The sequence below is a fragment of the Bombina bombina genome, chromosome 1 (assembly GCF_027579735.1).
Source record: "Bombina bombina isolate aBomBom1 chromosome 1, aBomBom1.pri, whole genome shotgun sequence".
In the NCBI taxonomy this organism is placed as follows: domain Eukaryota; kingdom Metazoa; phylum Chordata; class Amphibia; order Anura; family Bombinatoridae; genus Bombina; species Bombina bombina.
Genome location: NC_069499.1, coordinates 1,156,543,484 through 1,156,567,550, shown reverse-complemented (window position 1 = coordinate 1,156,567,550; position 24,067 = coordinate 1,156,543,484). Strand labels below are relative to the sequence as shown.

General features: G+C 39.8%; 1 protein-coding gene across 1 annotated transcript in view; it reads left to right on the top strand.

Moving 5' to 3' along the window:
* BRCA1 (BRCA1 DNA repair associated) overlaps positions 1–24,067 on the top strand; it is a 1,073,265-nt gene that overhangs the window by 753,111 nt on the left and 296,087 nt on the right. Inside the window, exon 15 of the mRNA XM_053699586.1 lies at positions 8,644–8,721. Within this exon, the coding sequence (XP_053555561.1) occupies positions 8,644–8,721 (78 nt within the window). The remainder of the gene's footprint in view (positions 1–8,643; positions 8,722–24,067) is intronic.

The following is a 24,067-nucleotide window of genomic DNA, read 5'->3' as shown; positions in this document are numbered from 1 at the left end:
CGCAGAACTCTAAATCTAATATTTCTGTCTCTTCCTTTTAAAGGAAAGATGTTTGGGTCTGGTCTGGATGACATATCTTTTTTTTTTTTTTTTTTTTTTTATAAGATGGAAACTATTCAGATTATTTCAACTATGGCAGTTCATTCCCTCTATAAATCTGAAGGATCTTCATATCCTTATTTACAGGGATCATCATCAATTTCTTAGGTTTCCAATCCTTGAAATTCATTTTCAGTTTGTTGCTTTTCTGTTCGGTCTGGCTACTGTTCGCAGAATCTTTTCAGAGGTTCCGGGGTCTCTCTTATTTGTGATAAGAGCTCAACGTGTTTCGGTTGTTCCTTACCTGGACAATATCTTTGATTTATGCTTCATCTTTACATTTAGCAGTATCTCATACCAAATTACTTTTGTTGTTTCTTCTGGAGCATGGTTAATAAGTAAACATTCCAAAAACCTCTCAGTCCAGGATTACTTTTCTGGGTGTAATAATCGACTCATTTTCCATGTTGTTTTCTTTGTCAGATCAGCAAAGCATGGAGTTACTCTCAGCTTGTGTAAATCTTCAGTCAGATCCTTCTTCTGTAGCTCGTATGGAAGTTTTAGGTCTGATAAAAAGCAGCCTCAGAGGTATTCCTTTTGCTCAGTTTCACATGAGGCCTCTTCAGCTTTGTATGCCTCGTCAGTGGTGCAGGGATTACACTCAGGTGGCTCAAAGGATTCTTCTAGATGCCCAAACAAGGCAATCGCTTTCCTTGTGGATCAATCATCAGTCCATTGTTCTGGGGGCATCCTTTGTCCATACAAGTTGAACTGTGATCTCGACAGATGCAAGTCTTTTAGGTTGGGCTGCAGTCTGGGGGTCCCAGAGAGCACAGGGAGTTTGGTTACTTTAGGAGGGGAAGTACTCTGTGCAATTTTCAGGGCCCTTTAATTCTGTCCTCTCCTAAAGAAAGAAACTTATCTGCGTTTCCAGTTAAACAACGTAGCAGCAGTAGCTTACATATATCACCAATGGGGAACTTGCAGTTCCCTGGCGATGAGGGAAGTTTCCTGAATTCTGGCTTGGGTAGAGATCAATTCCTATATATTTTCTGCAGTTTATATTGCAGGGGAGAGTAATTGGAATGCAGACTTTCTAAGTCGCCAATCCCTTCATCCAGTAAAGTGGTCTCATCATCTTGAAGTCTTCAGTCTGATTGTAGACCTGTGGGGTCTTTCGGAAGTAGATCTGATTGCTACTCGTTTGAACAACAGGCTTCCCAGATACTTTGCGAGGTCCAAGGATCCTCATGCGGAGTTTGTGGATGCTTTAGTAGCTCTCTGGTTGTTTCATCTGGCCTACATTTTTCTTCCTCTTGTATCAAGATTAATAGCCAGGATCAAGCAGGAGGTATCATCAGTAATTCTGATTGCTAGAGTTTGGCGTTGCAGGACTTGGTTTGCAGATCTAGTGTAGATATCTACTTGTCCTCCATAACCTCTTCTTCTGTGCCACGACCTTCTGTTTCAAGGTCCATTTTTTAATCAGGATCTAAATTCTCTAAATATGAGGGGATTTTTTAAATCTGTCATTGAAACTTTGATTCAGGCCCATAAAACTGTGACAATGAAAAGGTTTGAAAGGCTTTTATTTTATTTTTTTGGGCATGTGGAACAGGGGTTCAGTTGGCACTCTTTTAGAATTCCTAGAATTCTTCAATTCTTCAGGATGATTTGGATACGGGTTTATCCAGTAGTTCTTTAAAGGGACAGATTTCTGCTCTTTCTCTCTTGTTTCACAAATAGATTGCTAAATTTCTAGATATTCAGTTTTGTCCAGGCCTTAGTCAGGATTATGCCTGTGACAGGCTAGAAAAAGTTAAAAATTAAACTTTCATGATTCAGATAGAGCATGCGATTTTAAACATCTTTACAATTTACTTTTATCATCAAATTTGCTTTGTTCTCTTGGTTTTCTTTGTTGAAAGCTAAACATAGGTAGGCTCATATTCTAATTTCTAAGCCCTTGAAGGCCGCCTCTTATCTCAGGGCATTTTGACAGTTTTTCATAGTTAGACAGCGCTAGTTCATGTGTGCCTTATAGATAACATTGTATGTTCTCTGTCGCAGAGTTATCTAGGAGTCAGCACTGATTGGCTAAAATGCAACACTGTCAAAAGAACTGCAATAAGAGGGCAGTCTGCAGAAGCTTAGATACAAGGTAATCACAGAGGTAAAAAACATTAATATAACTTTGTTGGTTATGCAAAACTGGGAAATGGGTAATAAAGGGATTATCTATCTTTTTAAACAATAAAAATTCTGAAGTAGACTGTCCCTTTAAACCAATTTCTCCTCCATGGAAACAATTTGGCTTTAAGAATTTTGCAGGTTCCTCCTTTTGAACCTATGCATAATTTGGATATTCAGCCAGGACGGTCTTGTTTCTTTTTGTTATTTCTTCTGCTAGAAGATTTCCTGAATTTTTCGCTCTTTATTGTGAGCGTTTTTTATCAAAATAAGGCAATTTTTAGAGCCAAGTTTAATTTTCTACCTAAGGCTGTTTCTTCTGACAATATCAACCGTGAGATTGTTGTTAGCCCTTTTTTCCAAATCCAAAGAGGCTTCTCCATAATTTGGATGTGGACAGAGCTTTGAAGTTCTATTTGCAGGCTGCTGAGGATTTTAGACAATATTTTTATCTTGTTTGTTCATTTTTCTGGTTCCCGAAAGGGCCAGAAGGTTTCTGCCGTTTCATTAGCCTATTGGTTGAAGCTTTTGATTCATAAAGCTTTCTTGGAGGAGGGTCAGTCTCTTGATTTGTTGGGTAATGTTTGCCTACCTCCTGGAGGTAGCTTAATCCCAAATGTTAATGGCTCGTGAAATCTCACCACCGTAAAAGAAAAAAAATTATTGGGTAAGAATAAATTGTTATTGTAAATTTTTTTAGACAAATCATTGAGTGATAATTACAAACAATATATACACACCCCACCAGGTGCATTAATCTTGTTGAGGAAGTGAGGTGTAGGAAATTGTGGTTTCTTCTTTACAATCTGGATGTTGTGAGAGCTCTCGAATATTATGTGGAAGCCACAGAAGATTTTAGGCTTCTTCTCTTCTTAATTAGGCCCATAACCCTGTCCGCCTGCTCTGAGCAGGTGGACAGGAATCGCAGGAAATCAACCCGATCGAATACGATCGGGTTGATTTCCTGCGATTCCTGTCTGCCTGCTCAGAGCAGGCGGACAGGGTTATGGAGCAGCGGTCTTTAGACCGCTGCTTCATAAGTTGAAGACTCGCCAGAAACACGGCCCTTCAAGCTCCGTACGGAGCTTGATAAATGGGCCTGCATGAGTGAAGTCCACAAATCTGATCAACAGAAGCCTCATTACGATAAAGGCCCAAGAAGTGGCAACTGTTCTAATTGAATAAGCAGCTATGTGCTTAGGGGAAGTTTTCCCAGACAACCAAATATTACAAATTAAGGCTTCAAGTCAGGCAGCTAAAGTAACATCCGTAGCTTTCTGACCCTTGCGAGGCCCAGAAATAATAATTAAGAAGAGAAGAAGCCTAAAATCTTCTGTGGCCTCCACATAATATTCGAGAGCTCTCACAACATCCAGATTGACACCTCCCTGCTGGCGGCCAATGGCCGCGAGTCAGAAGGGGGCGGCGTTGCACCAGCAGCTCTTGTGAGCTTAAAGTAGAGAGAAACTCTAACTCAACAGACTACATATATAGCACTCTAAGGGGTTGATGTAGGGTACATCTGTAAAAAGTACACAAGATTCTATTCCTTAAGGCAAATCAGAGTTACTGATAGTCTAGTGAGCTTGCGTGTTCAACGTTAAAACATAACTTTTATTATGTCAAATTTAAAATAGAAACCTGGAAAATGATTTAAAAACACTCTCAGATGCTGGAGGAGTAGTAATTAACCTGTTAACGTTTAATAGATTCTAGTAAAGTAGTAGGTCATATATTGTGCTTGTAGACTACTGTGGTGTAGTTGTATCAAGTGTGTTTGAATAAATACACACTTGTAACAAGAAGTCTTATTAAATTATTGGGTGTATATAAATATACAAAAAAGTTACTCTGTAGTCTCTACTTATAGTAATGTTAGTAAAGTATCGATTTATATATTATATTATACACAAGTGTCCCTGCATGTTGCAAAATAACCATATGTCAGTACAGCTCTAACATTATGGTTTAACCCAATACTATCTGCTTGAGGGTAGCATACTCTATCTATTGGAGTAGTGAAATTTGAGTACAATATATCATATCTAAGAGATTAATACTGTTGTAGCTGGGGGATTTGCCCCCTATGTTGATCTTTGTGTACATAAATAATGATTGTCTTACACCATATGCCCAGAATAAAGAGATACCTTAGAGCAAAGAAAAGTCAGATGACTACAAGCTCAGTGCGTCTGACATTGAATAATAAATATACAAAGAAGGTACCCATGGAAACAAAGCAATGGGAATCAACATTGTAATATTCAATATGTTTTCCTTTACTCACAGGCCTTAGTAAACGGATAGATAATGTTGGAAGGAATCCAATAGTGTTTTCCAACCCGTTTAATATACCACATCGGCATATGAATAGCAACTAAATCACCACGTCATGTAGTTCTCGTCAGTCAAGACATGGTGGTCCAATAGGAAGCAACCATTCGCAAGCAGGAGGATGACGTCATCCGAAAGGAGGGACCTGAGAATTTTCAAATACCCAGGAAGTGAGCGGCGCGCTCACCCTTTGAGAAAGCCGTTAGGGCGAAACATGCTAGGGACGTTAGGGAATTGGTGAGGAGTCCTGGAGCTCCTGTATTTTTAGATTAGCCTTAGAATGCTGCAATAATAAACCTGTCTTAACTTATTAACTTACTAGTCAAAGTAGGCAGATTGTCACTGCCAGATTCCAATAACATTGGACCACATTTGCTTAATAACCAACAGACAGACTCATCTGGTAAACGATACGAGAGTAATATACTCAGGAGTGGGGCTCAATCTGGAGCAACCATTTGACATAGATTGTCGATTTTATACTTTATCTTATAAACCAGTAGTGTAAATACTAATTACTATTAGAGAATCTAACTAATACCGGGGAAGAGTGCATGTACTGCACCGGCTAAAAACCGAGCAGGGAGATTTATACAAGCGGTAGCCTGCAATCTGTATGTGTGCTGAAACTTGACAGCGTATGAGACTGAATGAGCTGCGCCTAAACCCAACCAATGAATATCCCTCTTATACATCTGAAAAACAAATATTATGCTTCAGACATAAGTTTATAACTAGCTTGTGTTATTACTACTAATATTTTATACTATACATAAATCCATTAGCTACAACTGAACTATTATAGTTTATTTTCTGTATGAGTGCTGAATTTTTACTTATTTAAGTGGGCACCGCTCCAATAAAAGGTACAAAAATCTTGCGCCAAACATATGTACTTATAATAAGTGTGCCATACTTTGAGGGGATACTGCTCAAATATATATGTTATATAAGTGTTGCACCAAACATATAAGCTGATAACCAATGTGCTGAATTCTGACTCATGTTAGTGGGCACTACTCCAATACATGGTACATCAATGGTATGCAAGACATAAGAACTTATAACAAATGTGCTGAACTCTGTCTCATTTTAGAGGGCACTGATCTGATACATGCCACACAAGCGTAACACCAAACATAAGAGCTGGAAACAAATGCGCTGAATTCAGACCTAGCTAAGTGAACATTGCCCTAATACACGGCACACAAGTACAGCGCCAAACATATGACCTTAAAATAAACCTATGTAATAACTGTAGCATTGTCTCAATTCATAGGATATAAGTGTCATATCAAACATAGGAGCCTACATTAAATCTAATAAGCTATTTTAGCATACCCAACTAACGGGTTTAAACAGAGTGTTAAGAGCTGACAAGTATTGTATGTGAATCACAACACTGAACATTCCATGTACATACGCAGAAGCCACCCATTAATTGTGGGTAACATAAATAATAATTACTGAATAGAGAAAGTGGCAACTTCCCTTTAGGTGGAATACCAAGTGGTACACAAAGATCAACATAGGGGGCAAATCCCCCAACTACAACAGTATTAATCTCTTAGATATGATATATTGTACTCAAATTTCACTACTCCAATAGATAGAGTATGCTACCCTCAAGCAGATAGTATTGGGTTAAACCATAATGTTAGAGCTGTACTGACATATGGTTATTTTGCAACATGCAGGGACACTTGTGTATAATATAATATATAAATCGATACTTTACTAACATTACTATAAGTAGAGACTACAGAGTAACTTTTTTGTATATTTATATACACCCAATAATTTAATAAGACTTCTTGTTACAAGTGTGTATTTATTCAAACACACTTGATACAACTACACCACAGTAGTCTACAAGCACAATATATGACCTACTTTACTAGAATCTATTAAACGTTAACAGGTTAATTACTACTCCTCCAGCATCTGAGAGTGTTTTTAAATCATTTTCCAGGTTTCTATTTTAAATTTGACATAATAAAAGTTATGTTTTAACGTTGAACACGCAAGCTCACTAGACTATCAGTAACTCTGATTTGCCTTAAAGTGAAGGTAAAGTTGACTTGATTTCAATATCTAATTATAATTGTTGCCCTAATTGAATAGTAGTTTCATTCATCACTTTTTTTCAATTGTTAGTATAAACTGAGTTTTCGCTGTTTATACTTACTTGTTTTCGCTTCGTAAATTCAACCCGTCCTTTATTATTTCTTTTTTATGTCCGGTCACGTTTTTCTAGCAGCCTATTAAAATTCTGGCCGTTAGGCGGCCGTCAATCTACGTCATCCGACTCCTGGATGATCTGCGCATGCGTTCAGAAATATTTTCTTGGCTCGCAAGACAAGCGCGCTCCCGTTTCGCGCATGCCTATTTATATTATTGAATAGCCGGCATAATGCATGTATTTCTTCATACGGCACTAATCCTGACGGGCTCCACATTTTATTTAAAATTCATTTAAAGTAAGTAACGATGTTATTACCATGTTATTACACTTAAATCAGTGAAAGTAGTCGCCGCTATGCGCATGCGCAGGTGAATTAGATCCTCGTGAACGCAGTTTGTAGACAAGTATAGAGCGGGTGGGACCGCTCTATACGTCACTCACTCTAAAATAAGGAAGTGTCTATTAGGAGGAGTCAGGATCATAACGGAAGAGATAAATAAAACAAGTTTGTTATATAAATAGATAATGTATTGGGGGAAAAAAGTTAGCGATTTATTTATTTAAACTATGACTAATACAATAGTGTATACTAATATGTGAAACTTTACTTTCACTTTAAGGAATAGAATCTTGTGTACTTTTTACAGATGTACCCTACATCAACCACTTAGAGTGCTATATATGTAGTCTGTTGAGTTAGAGTTTCTCTCTACTTTAAGTTTCATATGTTGAAAACTACATAGCACCTTTTCAAGCCCAAATATTTGTAAGGGAATAATTCCCACATGCACTAAGGGTGACAAGGGATTAGTAGGGAATCCTAAGTATTTAAGCTACATTAGGCTAGCAGTGCCGTTGATACCCCTCTTTTCCAGCTCTTGTGAGCTGCTGGTGCAATGTTAAATGCGGAGAGCGTATTGCTCTCCGCATTTAGCGAGGTCTTGCGGACCTGATCCGCAGTGTCGGATCAGGTCCGCAAGACCTTTGATAAATTGGGGCCCTGGAGTATAGATAGCCGTATGTGATGACTCTTTGACTCTCTCCATCATGAAAGAAATTAATTTACCTGGTAAGCATACATTTTGTTTTGCTTGGGGCTCAACAAAAAAATACTTTACTGGTATAAATGGACTGCCAGATATACTATATGTACTCTGAGAATGTATACATTAGTGCAACTGGAGCTTTTCTCATGAACCAGATAATTTCGACTATACTGTGATTAGCTTCAGTTGAGTGATATTTGGATACTTGGGTGTAATTCACGTTTTTTTTGTTTTTTTTCTGGTTGTGTTTGTTTTGATGCTACACTTGCTCATTTGCATTTGGAAGACAAACATAAGGACATAATTAAGTTGTTTGGAGTTTGTTCTTTTCTTTCTTCAATTTTTTTCCCCTCAAATATAAAGTATTCTATTTCGGTATACTTTTTGAATACCATTCATCTTGGGAAGCTTATCTTAGTTTTTAGCAAATCATTTCTTCATTCCTAATTTACCAAGTTAGATTTATATCCAGATAAGACATCTTAAACTCTACTGTGCATATGCAATACACCAGCTATGCAAAATTCCTTAACAATCGGGCTACCATTCTAGTTTTGAAAACTTGTACTTAATCTCTTTAGAATATTTCTGTAAAGTTTATTGTGATACAGAGTTAAATGCTACTCCATTTAAACTTAAGACCTAAAATAAATGATCAGATATCAGACCTATTATCAACTATTTTGTTATTTCAAGCCAATTAACAAAAAAAGCACAATATTTTAACAGACAAAACATAAGACTGATCGGGAAGATCTGGTTTAAACAAGTTATTGTTTGAAAATGAACTTTAAAATACCTTCTCTCCTTGTTAAAAAAAAATAATGAATTTTAAACGTTATATTTCAGATGCAGATTTAGTGTGCGAGAGGACTTTGAAGTATTTCTTGGGGATTGCAGGAAGAAAATGGGTAGTAAGCTATCAATGTGAGTACTTACAATCTTTATTATACTACATAAGGCTTTCAGTGATATTTTGCATACATAGGCTGTTTTCTCATGTGTCTTGTATGGACCATGACTTTTCTGTGATGCCATTATAAAATGCAAACTGCAAAGGATTTTGCAGTAGTCCAAGCATCTTGCTTCTGTACTGAACGTTACAAGTCTTATTCAATGACTGTAATATGATTTTGATAGTCATGTATCAAAGCTCAAAAATACAAGCAATTTTCCTGTGAAGATCTTTTACACAGAGACTTTGCTTGTAAACATTTTGGGCCAGATTACAAATGGAGCTCTAATTAACACTCCCACTCAAGCGTTAATTGCTCTTGAAGTAAGTTTCTCTTGTAAGATGTATCGAGTCCACAGATTCATCCATACTTATGGGATATTCTCCTTCCCTACAGGAAGTGGCAGAGAGAGCACCCACAGCAGAGCTGTCCATATAGCTCCTCCCTTAACTCCACCCCTAGCCATTCTCTCTGCCTGCTTAACTGCTAGGAAGGGCAAAGGGAGTGTGGTGACAAAAATGTTAGTTTTTATTTTCTCAAGCAAAGGTTTGTTATTTTAAATGGTACCGGTGTGTACTATTTACTCTCTGGCAGAAAAGGGATGAAGATTTCTGCAAGGAGGATGATGATCTTAGCATTTTGTAATTAAGATCCACTGCTGTTCTCACAAGGGCTGAAGAGTACAGGAAAACTTCAGTTGAGGGAACAGTTTGCAGGCTAAACTGCATTAAGGTATGTTCAGTCTATTTTTTTCTAGACAGACTGTGTTATTTCTAGAAAAGGCTGGCAATATCCCCATGAGGGAAAGGTAAGTTGTATTCAGTAAAAGAGGAATCCAAGCTTGCATAAAGGGCTCATAGTTACTGGTGACACTAATAGGAAAAAAAACGTTTTGGTTTAATTACAAATAAAACATTTTTTGAGGGACTTTAAGGGGTCTTTGTGGCTTGTTTAAGGGCTATTAACCCACATGGCTAGTTTAAGAAACACTCTGTGGTGTTTCTTTTAGGCCCCATAACATCGAGTGAGGTGGGAGGGGCCTATTTACAGTTTATTTACCTCAGAAGCATCCAGCTACTTCTCCAGAGACTCCTGCTGTATTTGAGGGCTGCAAAGAGGTTTTTTTCCCCACAAATCGTTCCTAAAGGGCAGGTAGGCGCCACAGCAGAGCTGTGGCAAGGCGCTGAACGTTATTTTACCGGTTTTTAAGTTTTTTCAATCCGGTTTTTACATTAAGGGGTTAATTGTGTATTTGCATATTGGTGCAAAGTTACTAAGGCTTTATGATGCTACTATAAAAATTTTGTTTTGTTTACTGCTTTTTTACACTGTTTTGCAGAGATTGTGCAGCTTTTTTTCTCTTAAAGGCACAGTACCGTTTTTGTTTAAAGTGTTATTTTCTTTGATTTAAGTGTTTTCCAAGCTTGTTTGTTTCATTAGTAGCCTGTTAACATGTCTGACACCAAGGAAAATCCTTGTTCTATGTGTTTAGAAGCCATTGTGGAACCCCCTCTTAGAATGTGTCCCACTTGCACTAATATGTCTATAAATTATAAAGAGCATATTTTAGCACTTAAAAATATTGCAATAGATGATTCTCAGTTAGAAGGAAATGAGGGTTTAGCATCTAGCTCTCCCCAAGTGTCACAACCAGTAACGCCCGCACAAGTGACGCCAAGTACCTCTAATGCGTCAAATTCATTTACTTTACAAGACATGGCCATAGTTATGAATAAAACCCTCACAGAGGTTTTCTCTAAACTGCCTGGTTTACAAGGAAAGAGTGACAGCTCTGGGTTAAGAACAAATGCTGAGCCGTCTGACGCTTTAGTAGCCGTATCCGATATACCCTCACAATGTTCTGAAGTAGGGGTAAGGGATTTGTTATCTGAGGGAGAGATTTCTGATTTAGGAAAGACGCTCCCTCAGACAGATTCTGATATGACGGCCTTCAAATTTAAGCTTGAACACCTCCGCTTATTGCTCAAGGAGGTATTAGCTACGTTAGACGATTGTGACCCTATAGTGGTCCCAGAGAAATTGTGTAAAATGGACAGATACTTAGAGGTCCCTGTTTACACTGATGTCTTTCCAGTCCCTAAGAGGATTGTGACTATTGTTACTAAGGAGTGGGATAGACCAGGTATTCCGTTTGCTCCCCCTCCTGTTTTTAAGAAAATGTTTCCCATATCTGACACCATACAGGACTTGTGGCAGACTGTTCCTAAGGTGGAGGGAGCTATTTCTACTATTGCTAAGCGTACAACTATACCTATCGAAGACAGTTGTGCTTTCAAAGATCCTATGGATAAAAAATTAGAGGGTCTCCTAAAGAAAATTTTTGTTCATCAAGGTTTTCTTCTCCAACCTATTGCATGCATTGTTCCTATAACTACTGCAGCTGCTTTCTGGTTTGAGGCTCTAGAAGAGGCTCTCCAGGTGGAGACTCCATTAGAGGATATTATGGATAAAATTTAGGCCCTTAAGTTGGCTAATTCTTTCATTACAGATGCCGCTTTCCAAATGGCTAAATTAGCGGCAAAGAATTCAGGTTTTGCCATTTTAGCACGCAGGGTGTTATGGCTTAAGTCCTGGTCTGCTGATGTGTCATCAAAATCTAAGTTGTTGAACATCCCTTTCAAAGTAAAGACCCTATTCGGGCCTACACTGAAAGGAATTATTTCAGACATCACTGGAGGGAAAGGCCATGCCCTCCCTCAGGATAAAACAAAAGATGTGGACCAAGCAAAATAATTTTTGTTCCTTTCGGAACTTCAAAGGTCCCGCTTCAGCCTCCCCTGCAGCAAAGCAAGAGGGGAATTCTATCTAATCCAAGTCAGTCTGGAGACCTAACAAGGCTTTGGAACAAATGTATGCAATAAAAATTACCCTTGATGGGACAGAATACAGCCGCAGGATTTCGTGCAGGTAAAAAAGAGAGACTTTATTGTAAGATCATTAACAGGGTGTCAAACAAACTCAGGGGTACACTGAAACAATAGCAAACGTCCGACGCGTTTCCTGCCCGGAAGCACTTCGTCAGGGACTTAACTAGTACATACAACAAACAACTTAAAAAGGCTTGCCTGCCTACGTCACAATAAGAACACCTGTGTGTTTTAATTAAAGGGGCAGTTACTGCTGTTTATGGGAACAGATTATTACCGGGCTGAAGCAAAACCCTTTTTAAAAGGGTTAAGTATAGGTCAATATTGGGTTCAAAGTATTCAATGTATATAAATCTTGTATCAAACTCATTACCAGGGACCGGAAAAGGGATTCTTTAGCTGTAGGAAGATCCCCTGTAAGAGTTGTGAGTTTGTGGTCCCTGGTAACGAGTTTAGATCTACGACCACAGGTAACTGTTTTGATATCAGGTTTAGATTGAATTGTAACTCCAGATTTGTAGTTTATTTAATTAGTTGTAACATCTGCTGCAAGCAATATGTAGGTAGGACGACTAGGCTCCTTAAGGATAGGGTCAGGGAGCATTTGCTCTCCATCAAACATGATCCGCCCTCTACTCCAGTAGCTAAACACTTTGTCGATCATTTTATATCTTTAGGTATTCCTATCAATGATACCAACCTAAGGACAATGTTTAGCTTCCAAGGCATTGATCATGCCCCTTATGACATTAGAGGAAGTGATAGGGTAGCCACATTAAATAGAAAAGAAGCCTTTTGGATATTCAATTTATCAACCGGAGCACCAAATGGTATTAACAAAATGACTGATCTCAGATATTTTGTAGATTAATTTGTTTCCATTAATTTGTTGCAACATCACAGTCTGTTTTTTATAGAAAAACTACTCACTGTCCTAAATTTTGCTCCTTCATTTACCCTTAATTAATAGCAGCATCTTCAGTTTTGCTGGCTAGTGCCATTTTAATTTTATATTAAATTACTACTCCAATAGGCATGAGGTATACATACAGTGCACTTGACATACATATTTTGCTTCCACAAATAATAGTTATTTTATAACCCACAGAATTTCTTATTTCTCACATGCACTTGTTGTTCATTTGTACCTTCACTTTGATTTTTGCCAGTTTTTATCTAATATGTTACTAATGTCATCTCTATAAAAAATATAAAAAGTATATAAAAAATAAAGGACAATAACATAGCAATAGAAAATTAAGAACAGATTTTCAAATTAACTTTATGATTTAATCATGGCAAAAATTAAAAATTAACACCTAAGACACAGTACACACAATTTTAGAATGCCTCATAGTGAGGCACTTTGCATTTGTATTTGCATATTTAAGTCTATGCACTTTTACACTAGAATTATGGGTTCATTTTATTTGTCCACTTAAGTTGTTCACTTATTCGTTATTTCCTCTTCACAAAGCTCTACTCGTTTCCTCTTATGTTTCAATTCTTTATGTAACTTAATATAATTACAGTTGTCGGAGAAAAAGATACAACAATATCACAAAAACATACAGAAAGTTTTTTGTTTAGGTGTCTCCGATATTTGTTGTCTGCTATATATTAATAACCCTGGCACTAAGCCAGTTTACATGTAAATTACTAACATTCTACAAGCTATGTGTGAGATTTTATTTGAAATTGAAATTTTGATACTAAAATTATCTCACATTTCCTCTAAGAGTCCACAGTACATTGTCATAACAATAATTTTAGATTTTTCATTTTTTATTTTCTTCAGCTTATTAATATATATATTTTTACAGTACTTTGTTTTTTGTCTGCCTACGGAGCAATCCTTGTATAACACCTTATGAATAGGGATCGGATAGATTTAACAATATGCTTTTACGGTGCCCGGTCTTTTATATTGTATTCTTTAAAGTAATTTATATTGATACAAGATTTATATACATTGAATACTTTGAACCCAATATTGACCTATACTTAACCCTTTTAAAAAGGGTTTTGCTTCAGTCCGGTAATAATCTGTTCCCATAAACAGCAGTAACTGCCCCTTTAATTAAAACACACAGGTGCTCTTATTGTGACGTAGGCAGCCAAGCCTTTTTAAGTTGTTTGTTGTATGTACTAGTTAAGTCCCTGACGAAGTGCCTCCGGGCAGGAAACGCGTCGGACGTTTGCTATTGTTTCAGTGTACCCCTAAGTTTGTTTGACACCCTGTTAATGATCTTACAATAAAGTCTCTCTTTTTTACCTGCACGAAATCCTGCGGCTGTATTCTGTCCCATCAAGGGTAATTTTTATTGCATATTTGAGCTTTTGCTTTTGGATATCGGAGGAGTGGATCCATATCTGTTCATGGGACGGCCTGAGGAAGAGATCTGTTAGCGGCAAGAGTGGTGAGAATATACCTGTTTTACTTTAAACTTCAGTCTACATACTGAAATTTCTGCATATTTGAACTTTATTACCACCACACCCGATTGCTGCATGACCCTATCCTCAGTGTTTACAAGCTGATTACTTCCACTGACTATATGCTATATTTGGTACGGTACTGCTTTTTATACCCGTTACAAGCTACATGATATTTATTCATCGTATCAGCTAAATTATTTGTACTTAATCAGTGGTTTGATTTACAACTTGCAGCATCTGCATCTGTGTGTGTCAATTTTGGAACAAAGGTAAACAGGTCAAGAAGCCTGCTGCTGCCTCTAAGACAGCATGAAGGGGTAGCCCCCGATCCGGGACCGGATCTAGTATGGGGCAGACTCTCGCTCTTCGCTCAGGCTTGGGCAAGAGATGTTCACGATTCCTGGGCTTTAGAAATTGTGTCCCAAGGATATCTTCTGGACTTCAAAGACCCCCCCCCCCCCAAGGGGGAGATTTCACATTTCTCAATTGTCTGCAAACCAGACAAAGAGAGAGGCGTTCTTACGCTGTGTAGAAGACCTACATACCATGGGAGTGATCCGCCCAGTTCCAAGAGCGGAACAAGGGCTAGGTTTTTACTCCAACCTGTTTGTGGTTCCCAAAAAAGAGGGAACTTTCAGACCGATCTTGGATCTCAAAATTCTAAACAAATTTCTCAGAGTACCATCTTTCAAGATGGAGACTATTCGGACTATTCTTCCTCTGATCCAGGAGGGTCAATATATGACTGCCGTGGATTTAAAGGATGCGTATTTACACATCCCTATTCACAGAGATCATCATCAATTCCTCAGATTCGCCTTTCTGGACAGGCATTACCAGTTTGTGGCCCTTCCTTTCGGGTTGGCCACGGCTCCCGGAATTTTCACAAAGGTGCTAGGGTCCCTTTTGGCGGTTCTAAGACCACGGGGTATAGCAGTGGCGCCTTATCTAGACGACATCTTAATTCAGGCGTCGACTTTCCAGCTAGCCATGTCTCACACGGACATCGTGTTGGCTTTTCTGAGATCTCACGGATGGAAGGTGAACATAAAAAAGAGTTCTCTCGTCCCTCTCACAAGAGTTTCCTTCCTAGGGACTCTGATAGACTCAGTAGAAATGAAAATATTTCTGATGGAGGTCAGAAAATCAAAACTTTTAATCACTTGCCGAGCTCCTCGGCCATCAGTGGCTCAGTGTATGGAGGTAATCGGACTCATGGTAGCGGCAATGGACATAGTTCCTTATGCACGCCTACACCTCAGACCACTGCAACTATGCATTCTCAAACAGTGGAATGGGGATTATGCAGATTTATCTCCTCAATTGCATCTGGACCAAGAGACCAGAGATTCTCTTCTCTGGTGGGTGTCTCAGGACCACCTGTCTCAGGGAATGTGTTTCCGCAGGCCAGAGTGGCTCATAGTAACGACAGATGCCAGCCTGCTAGGCTGGGGTGCAGTCTGGAAATCCCTGAAAGCACAGGGCTTATGGTCTCAGGAGGAATCTCTCATCCCGATAAACATTCTAGAACTGAGAGCGATATTCAATGCGCTTCAGGCATGGCCTCAGCTAGCTGCAGCCAAATTCATCAGATTTCAGTCGGACAACATCACGACTGTAGCCTATATCAATCATCAAGGAGGAACACGGAGTTCTCTAGCGATGATGGAGGTAACCAAAATAATCCAATGGGCGGAGGATCACTCTTGCCATCTCTCAGCAATCCATATCCCAGGGGTAGAGAACTGGGAGGCGGATTTCCTAAGTCGTCAGACTTTTCATCTGGGGGAGTGGGAGCTGACTCAGCTATGGGGCACACCAGAATTGGATCTGATGGCGTCCCGACAGAACGCCAAACTTCCTTGTTACGGTTCCAGGTCCCGGGATCCCCAGGTGGTACTGATAGATGCTCTAGCAGTGCCCTGGTCCTTCAATCTGGCTTATGTACTTCCACCGTTTCCTCTCCTCCCACGTCTGGTTGCCAGAATCAAGCAGGAGAGAGCTTCAGTGATTCTGATAGCGCCTGCGTGGCAACGCAGGACTTGGTATGCAGACCTGGTGGACATGTCATCTGTTCCACCGTGGTCTCTGCCAATGAGGCAGGACCTTCTAATCCAAGGTCCATTCAAGCATCCAAATCTAACTTCTCTGCGTCTGACTGCTTGGAGATTGAACGCCTGATTCTATCAAAGCGTGGTTTCTCTGAGTCGGTCATTGATACCCTGATTCAGGCTAGAAAGCCTGTCACCAGGAAAATCTATCATAAGATTTGGCGCAGATATCTTTGTTGGTGTGAATCCAAGGGTTACTCATGGAGTAAGATTAGGATTCCTAGGATTTTGTCCTTTCTGCTTTGTCTATTCTTTTACACAAACGTCTGGCAGATGTCCCAGATGTTCAAGCGTTTAGTCAGGCCTTGGTCAGGATCAAGTCTGTATTTAAACCGGTTGCTCCACCATGGAGCCTAAATTTGGTTCTTCACAGGCTTCCGTTTGAACCTATGCATTCCATAGATATTAAGCTTCTATCTTGGAAAGTTTTGTTTTTAGTAGCTATCTCTTCGGCTCGAAGAGTTTCTGAGTTATCTGCTTTACAGTGTGACTCACCTTACCTAGTTTTACATGCAGATAAGGTAGTTTTGCGTACCATACCTGGGTTTCTTCCTAAGGTTGTTTCTAATTGGAATATCAATCAGGAGATTGTTGTTCCTTCTCTTTGTCCTAATCCTTCATCAAAGAAGGAACGTCTGTTGCACAATCTTGATGTGGTTCGTTCTTTAAAGTTCTACTTACAAGCAACTAAAGATTTCCATCAAACATCTTCATTGTTTGTTGTTTATTCTGGTAAACGGAGAGGTCAAAAGGCTACGGCTACCTCTCTTTCCTTTTGGCTGAAAAGCTTCATCCGTTTGGCTTATGAGACTGCTGGCCAGCAGCCTCCTGAAAGAATTACTGCTCATTCTACTAGAGCAGTGGCTTCCACATGGGCTTTTAAAAATGAGGCTTCTGTTGAACAGATTTGTAAGGCGGCGACTTGGTCTTCGCTTCATACATTTTCCAAATTTGATACTTTTGCTTCTTCGGAGGCTATTGTTGGGAGAAAGGTTCTACAAGCAGTGGTGCCTTTCTGTTTAAGGTACCTGTCTTGTTTCTTCCTTCATCCGTGTCCTAAAGCTTTGGTATTGGTATCCCATAAGTATGGATGAATCCGTAGACTCGATACATCTTACAAGAGAAAACAGAATTTATGCTTACCTGATAAATTTCTTTCTCTTGTGATGTATCAAGTCCACGGCCCGCCCTGTCTATTTAAGACAGGTAGTATATTTTTATTTAAAAAACTTCAGTCACCACTGCACCCTATAGTTTCTCCTTTTTCTTCCTATCCTTCGGTCGAATGACTGGGTGGTGGAGCTAAGGGAGGAGCTATATGGACAGCTCTGCTGTGGGTGCTCTCTCTGCCACTTCCTGTAGGGAAAGAGAATATCCCATAAGTATGGATGAATCCGTGGACTCGATACAGCACAAGAGAAAGAAATTTATCAGGTAAGCATAAATTCTGTTTTTTTGAGCTTGTCAAGTTGCACTTGTATTACAAGTTGAAAGTTAACTGTTTTCGTTCAATCGATAACCCGATAAGGGAAAAAAGCCAACTTGCAATATCTCGTGCACATTCACGTATTCCCTTATAGAAGTCTATGAAGAGAAAAAAAAAAGTGTAAAAAAAAAAAGTGTAAAAAAAAAAACACCCCAATCTTGTGCAAACCCGGTCGCATATTCTCATGTGCGCTAACCCGACATGTTCATATGAATATTTCATATTCCAATGTTCTTCACATACAAGAATATGTTCTATTTATCCATAAATAAATATTTCTATATATAGCTGGTGTTTTTCTTTGGTACAATATATATTTATACCTAAATATAGATGATTATATGTAGGTATAAATATATACATATATATATATATATATATATATATATATATATATATATATATATATATATATATATATTATAGAAATATCTATTTATAAATACTTAGAACATATATTGCTATGTGCAGAAGATTGAAATGTGAAATATTTACAGTAAATACATAGTTAAAACCTTTATTAAATATGAATATTGCATAAATGTTTTTTTATGTTTTTATCTACTTACCTGCAAAGGGCTCCGATGCACTTATATATGTGTCTAAATATGTGTACATATGTATTTGTGTTTATGTGTATATGTCTGTAAATTCATATATACAGTATGTATATATATAAAAATATCCTATATTATAAAAGACAAGAGTTTGTCTGAAGCCGTCATGCGCAGTTCAGACAAACTCTTGCCTCTGATCGCACGCGCACCCTTGGCCAGCTGTTGATACTTCGCACGCGCAGCTCACAAAACTGATTTGAGCACTTTCACCGCGCGGAGATGACCCCCCTTGCAGATGCACCCTCGCACTCACTTAGCCGCACGCGCACGCGAACCCTAGCCGCCTATCACACCCTCGCACTCACTTAGCCGCACGCGCACCCACCCGACAGCAGCGCAAGGAAAAAAAATAAACTAAGGGGGACAGTTAGAGGAACGCTGCGGGGCAGCAGGATGTAAGGTTGATATAGAAAGGGTTAACGTTGGGGCAGTAAGGGGTACACTGGTGAAGGCAGTAGGCTGAAAGGTTGGCGCAGTGACAGCTGCACTGTTGGAGGTCAGCAGACTGAGTGGCTGGGGCAGTAAGGGGAGCACTAGGGGCAGCATGCTAATAGGTTGTGGAATTAAAGCAGCAGGATGTGAGGCTTATATAGGAGGAGTATGGGGGGGGGCATTATTCTGATCGCATGGGGCAGTAAGTGGAAAACTAGGGGCAACAGGCAGAGAGGATGGGGTAGAAAGTGGTACACAGACAGTAGATAAAGAGGTTGGGGCAAAAAGGGGGGCAGCATTATAAGAGGCTGGGAGTCAGTACTGCATGCCCAGAGGTGAGAGAGAGAGAGAGGGGGAGAGAGAGAGGGAGAGAGAGAGAGGGAGAGAGAGAGGGAGAGAGGGAGAGAGAGAGAGAGAGAGAGAGAGAGAGAGGGAGAGAGAGAGAGAGAGAGGGAGAGAGAGAGGGAGAGGGAGAGAGAGGGGGACAGAGAGGGGGAGAGAGAGAGACAGAGAGAGAGAGAATTTAAATTAAATATAACACAACACGGCCCGTGTGAACGGGCTTTAGGACTAGTATATATATATATATGTGTGTGTGTGTGTATCTCTATTGTAAAGCACTTTGCCAGGCTTTTTTTTTTTTCTTACACATGAAAACTCATATCTTGAGCCCTTACAACTTTTGTGTGCAATATTTTTTATTAGATAGTGTTAATGATTGTAACTGTATTTTTAGTGTATTTTTGTTTTATGCAACTTTTTTTTTTTGCGAAACAGTTAACCAGAGCTCTGAAGTCGCAGAAATCATTCTAGCGTAATTCGCGATTGCGCTTAAGCGATCACGTCTACTTACAGCTCATAATACCAGCGGTATGCCCAACTAACACAAACCCAGCAATAAACCCCTTATCGCTATTGTAAATGTTTGCGCTTCACTTGTAATCTGGCCCTTTATGTGGTATCTTTTTAAAATGTAAAACTAATAAAGGACTTTAAGGGACAAGAAACCCACATTTCTTTAATTTCATGATTTAGAAAGAGCATTCAGTTTTAAACAAATTTCCCATTTACTTGTATTATCTAATTTGCTTCATTATCTTGATATCCTTTGAAGAAAATCATATCTAAATAGGCTCAGTAGCTGCTGATTGGTGGCTGCACATAGATGGCTTGTGTGTTTGGCTCACCCATCTGCATTGCTATTTCTTCAACAAAAGATATCTAAAGAATGAAGCAAAATAAATGATAGGAGCCATTTGGAATGTTGTTTAAAACTGTACTCTCTATCTGAATCATGAAAGAAAAAAATGTGGGTTTCATGTCCCTTTAATATGCAAATAGCTCACAAGATTAAATACTTATAAATAGAGTAGGTGTTTGCAATAGCTAATACCATTTTTGCATATCATATAATTGGAGATTAAAAATGAGTTGATTGAGCTCTATTAAAACAAGTTCAAAATATTTCTGCTTGACAAAAAGATTAAGCTTAATAGCAAAATAGCTTATTTCTTTCATAAGGTGGTGAGAGTCCACAAAATATTTTTTCTCCAACATAGGTGTGTCCGGTCCACGGCGTCATCCTTACTTGTGGGATATTCTCTTCCCCAACAGGAAATGGCAAAGAGCCCAGCAAAGCTGGTCACATGATCCCTCCTAGGCTCCGCCTACCCCAGTCATTCTCTTTGCCGTTGTACAGGCAACATCTCCACGGAGATGGCTTAGAGTTTTTTAGTGTTTAACTGTAGTTTTTATTATTCAATCAAGAGTTTGTTATTTTGAAATAGTGCTGGTATGTACTATTTACTCAGAAACAGAAAAGAGATGAAGATTTCTGTTTGTATGAGGAAAATGATTTTAGCAACCGTCACTAAAATCCATGGCTGTTCCACACAGGACTGTTGAGAGCAATTAACTTCAGTTGGGGGAACAGTGAGCAGTCTCTTGCTGCTTGAGGTATGACACATTCTAACAAGACGATGTAATGCTGGAAGCTGTCATTTTCCCTCTGGGATCCGGTAAGCCATGTTTATTACGATTGTAAATAAGGGCTTCAAAAAGGGCTTATTAAGACTGTAGACTTTTTTTGGGCTAAATCGATTGATTATTAACACATATTTAGCCTTGAGGAATCATTTTATCTGGGTATTTTGATATAATAATATCGGCAGGCACTGTTTTAGACACCTTATTCTTTAGGGGCTTTCCCAAAGCATAGGCAGAGCCTCATTTTCGCGCCGGTGTTGCGCACTTGTTTTTGAGAGGCATGGCATGCAGTCGCATGTGAGAGGAGCTCTGATACTTAGAAAAGACTTTCTGAAGGCGTCATTTGGTATCGTATTCCCCTTGGGGCTTGGTTGGGTCTCAGCAAAGCAGATACCAGGGACTGTAAGGGGTTAAAGTTCAAAACGGCTCCGGTTCCGTTATTTTAAGGGTTAAAGCTTCCAAATTTGGTGTGCAATACTTTTAAGGCTTTAAGACACTGTGGTGAAAATTTGGTGAATTTTGAACAATTCCTTCATGTTTTTTCGCATTTGCAGTAATAAAGTGTGTTCAGTTTAAAATTTAAAGTGACAGTAACGGTTTTATTTTAAAACGTTTTTTGTACTTGTTATCAAGTTTATGCCTGTTTAACATGTCTGAACTACCAGATAGACTGTGTTCTGAATGTGGGGAAGCCAGAATTCCTATTCATTTAAATAAATGTGATTTATGTGACAATGACAATGATGCCCAAGATGATTCCTCAAGTGAGGGGAGTAAGCATGGTACTGCATCATTCCCTCCTTCGTCTACACGAGTCTTGCCCACTCAGGAGGCCCCTAGTACATCTAGCGCGCCAATACTCCTTACTATGCAACAATTAACGGCTGTAATGGATAATTCTGTCAAAAACATTTTAGCCAAAATGAACACTTATCAGCGTAAGCGCGACTGCTCTGTTTTAGATACTGAAGAGCATGACGACGCTGATATTAATATTTCTGAAGGGCCCCTAACTCAGTCTGATGGGGCCAGGGAGGTTTTGTCTGAGGGAGAAATTACTGATTCAGGGAACATTTCTCAACAAGCTGAACCTGATGTGATTGCATTTAAATTTAAGTTGGAACATCTCCGCATTCTGCTTAAGGAGGTATTATCCACTCTGGATGATTGTGACAAGTTGGTCATCCCAGAGAAACTATGTAAAATGGACAAGTTCCTAGAGGTGCCGGGGCTCCCAGAAGCTTTTCCTATACCCAAGCGGGTGGCGGACATTGTTACTAAAGAATGGGAAAGGCCCGGTATTCCTTTCGTCCCTCCCCCCATATTTAAAAAATTGTTTCCTATGGTCGACCCCAGAAAGGACTTATGGCAGACAGTCCCCAAGGTCGAGGGAGCGGTTTCCACTTTAAACAAACGCACCACTATACCCATAGAGGATAGTTGTGCTTTCAAAGATCCTATGGATAAAAAATTAGAAGGTTTGCTTAAAAAGATGTTTGTTCAGCAGGGTTACCTTCTACAACCAATTTCATGCATTGTCCCTGTCGCTACAGCCGCATGTTTCTGGTTCGATGAGCTGATAAAGGCGGTCGACAGTGATTCTCCTCCTTATGAGGAGATTATGGACAGAATCAATGCTCTCAAATTGGCTAATTCTTTCACCCTAGACGCCACTTTGCAATTGGCTAGGTTAGCGGCTAAGAATTCTGGGTTTGCTATTGTGGCGCGCAGAGCGCTTTGGTTGAAATCTTGGTCGGCTGATGCGTCTTCCAAGAACAAGTTACTTAACATTCCTTTCAAGGGGAAAACGCTGTTTGGCCCTGACTTGAAAGAGATTATCTCGGATATCACTGGGGGTAAGGGCCACGCCCTTCCTCAGGATCGGCCTTTCAAGGCAAAGAATAAACCTAATTTTCGTCCCTTTCGTAGAAACGGACCAGCCCAAAGTGCTACGTCCTCTAAGCAAGAGGGTAATACTTCTCAAGCCAAGCCAGCTTGGAGACCAATGCAAGGCTGGAACAAGGGAAAGCAGGCCAAGAAACCTGCCACTGCTACCAAGACAGCATGAAATGTTGGCCCCCGATCCGGGACCGGATCTGGTGGGGGGCAGACTCTCTCTCTTCGCTCAGGCGTGGGCAAGAGATGTTCTGGATCCTTGGGCGCTAGAAATAGTCTCCCAAGGTTATCTTCTGGAATTCAAGGGACTTCCCCCAAGGGGGAGGTTCCACAGGTCTCAGTTGTCTTCAGACCACATAAAAAGACAGGCATTCTTACATTGTGTAGAAGACCTGTTAAAAATGGGAGTGATTCATCCCGTTCCATTAAGAGAACAAGGGATGGGGTTCTACTCCAATCTGTTTATAGTTCCCAAAAAAGAGGGAACGTTCAGACCAATCTTAGATCTCAAGATCTTAAACAAGTTTCTCAAGGTTCCATCGTTCAAGATGGAAACCATTCGAACTATTCTTCCTTCCATCCAGGAAGGTCAATTCATGACCACGGTGGATTTAAAGGATGCGTATCTACATATTCCTATCCACAAGGAACATCATCGGTTCCTGAGGTTCGCATTCCTGGACAAACATTACCAGTTCGTGGCGCTTCCTTTCGGATTAGCCACTGCTCCAAGGATTTTCACAAAGGTACTAGGGTCCCTTCTAGCTGTGCTAAGACCAAGGGGCATTGCTGTAGTACCTTACTTGGACGACATTCTGATTCAAGCGTCGTCCCTTCCTCAAGCAAAGGCTCACACGGACATTGTCCTGGCCTTTCTCAGATCGCACGGATGGAAAGTGAACGTGGAAAAGAGTTCTCTATCTCCGTCAACAAGGGTTCCCTTCTTGGGAACAATAATAGACTCCTTAGAAATGAGGATTTTTCTGACAGAGGCCAGAAAAACAAAACTTCTAGACTCTTGTCGGATACTTCATTCCGTTCCTCTTCCTTCCATAGCTCAGTGCATGGAAGTGATCGGGTTGATGGTAGCGGCAATGGACATAGTTCCTTTTGCACGCATTCATCTAAGACCATTACAACTGTGCATGCTCAGTCAGTGGAATGGGGACTATACAGACTTGTCTCCGAAGATACAAGTAAATCAGAGGACCAGAGACTCACTCCGTTGGTGGCTGTCCCTGGACAACCTGTCACGAGGGATGACATTCCGCAGACCAGAGTGGGTCATTGTCACGACCGACGCCAGTCTGATGGGCTGGGGCGCGGTCTGGGGATCCCTGAAAGCTCAGGGTCTTTGGTCTCGGGAAGAATCTCTTCTACCGATAAATATTCTGGAACTGAGAGCGATATTCAATGCTCTCAAGGCTTGGCCTCAGCTAGCGAGGGCCAAGTTCATACGGTT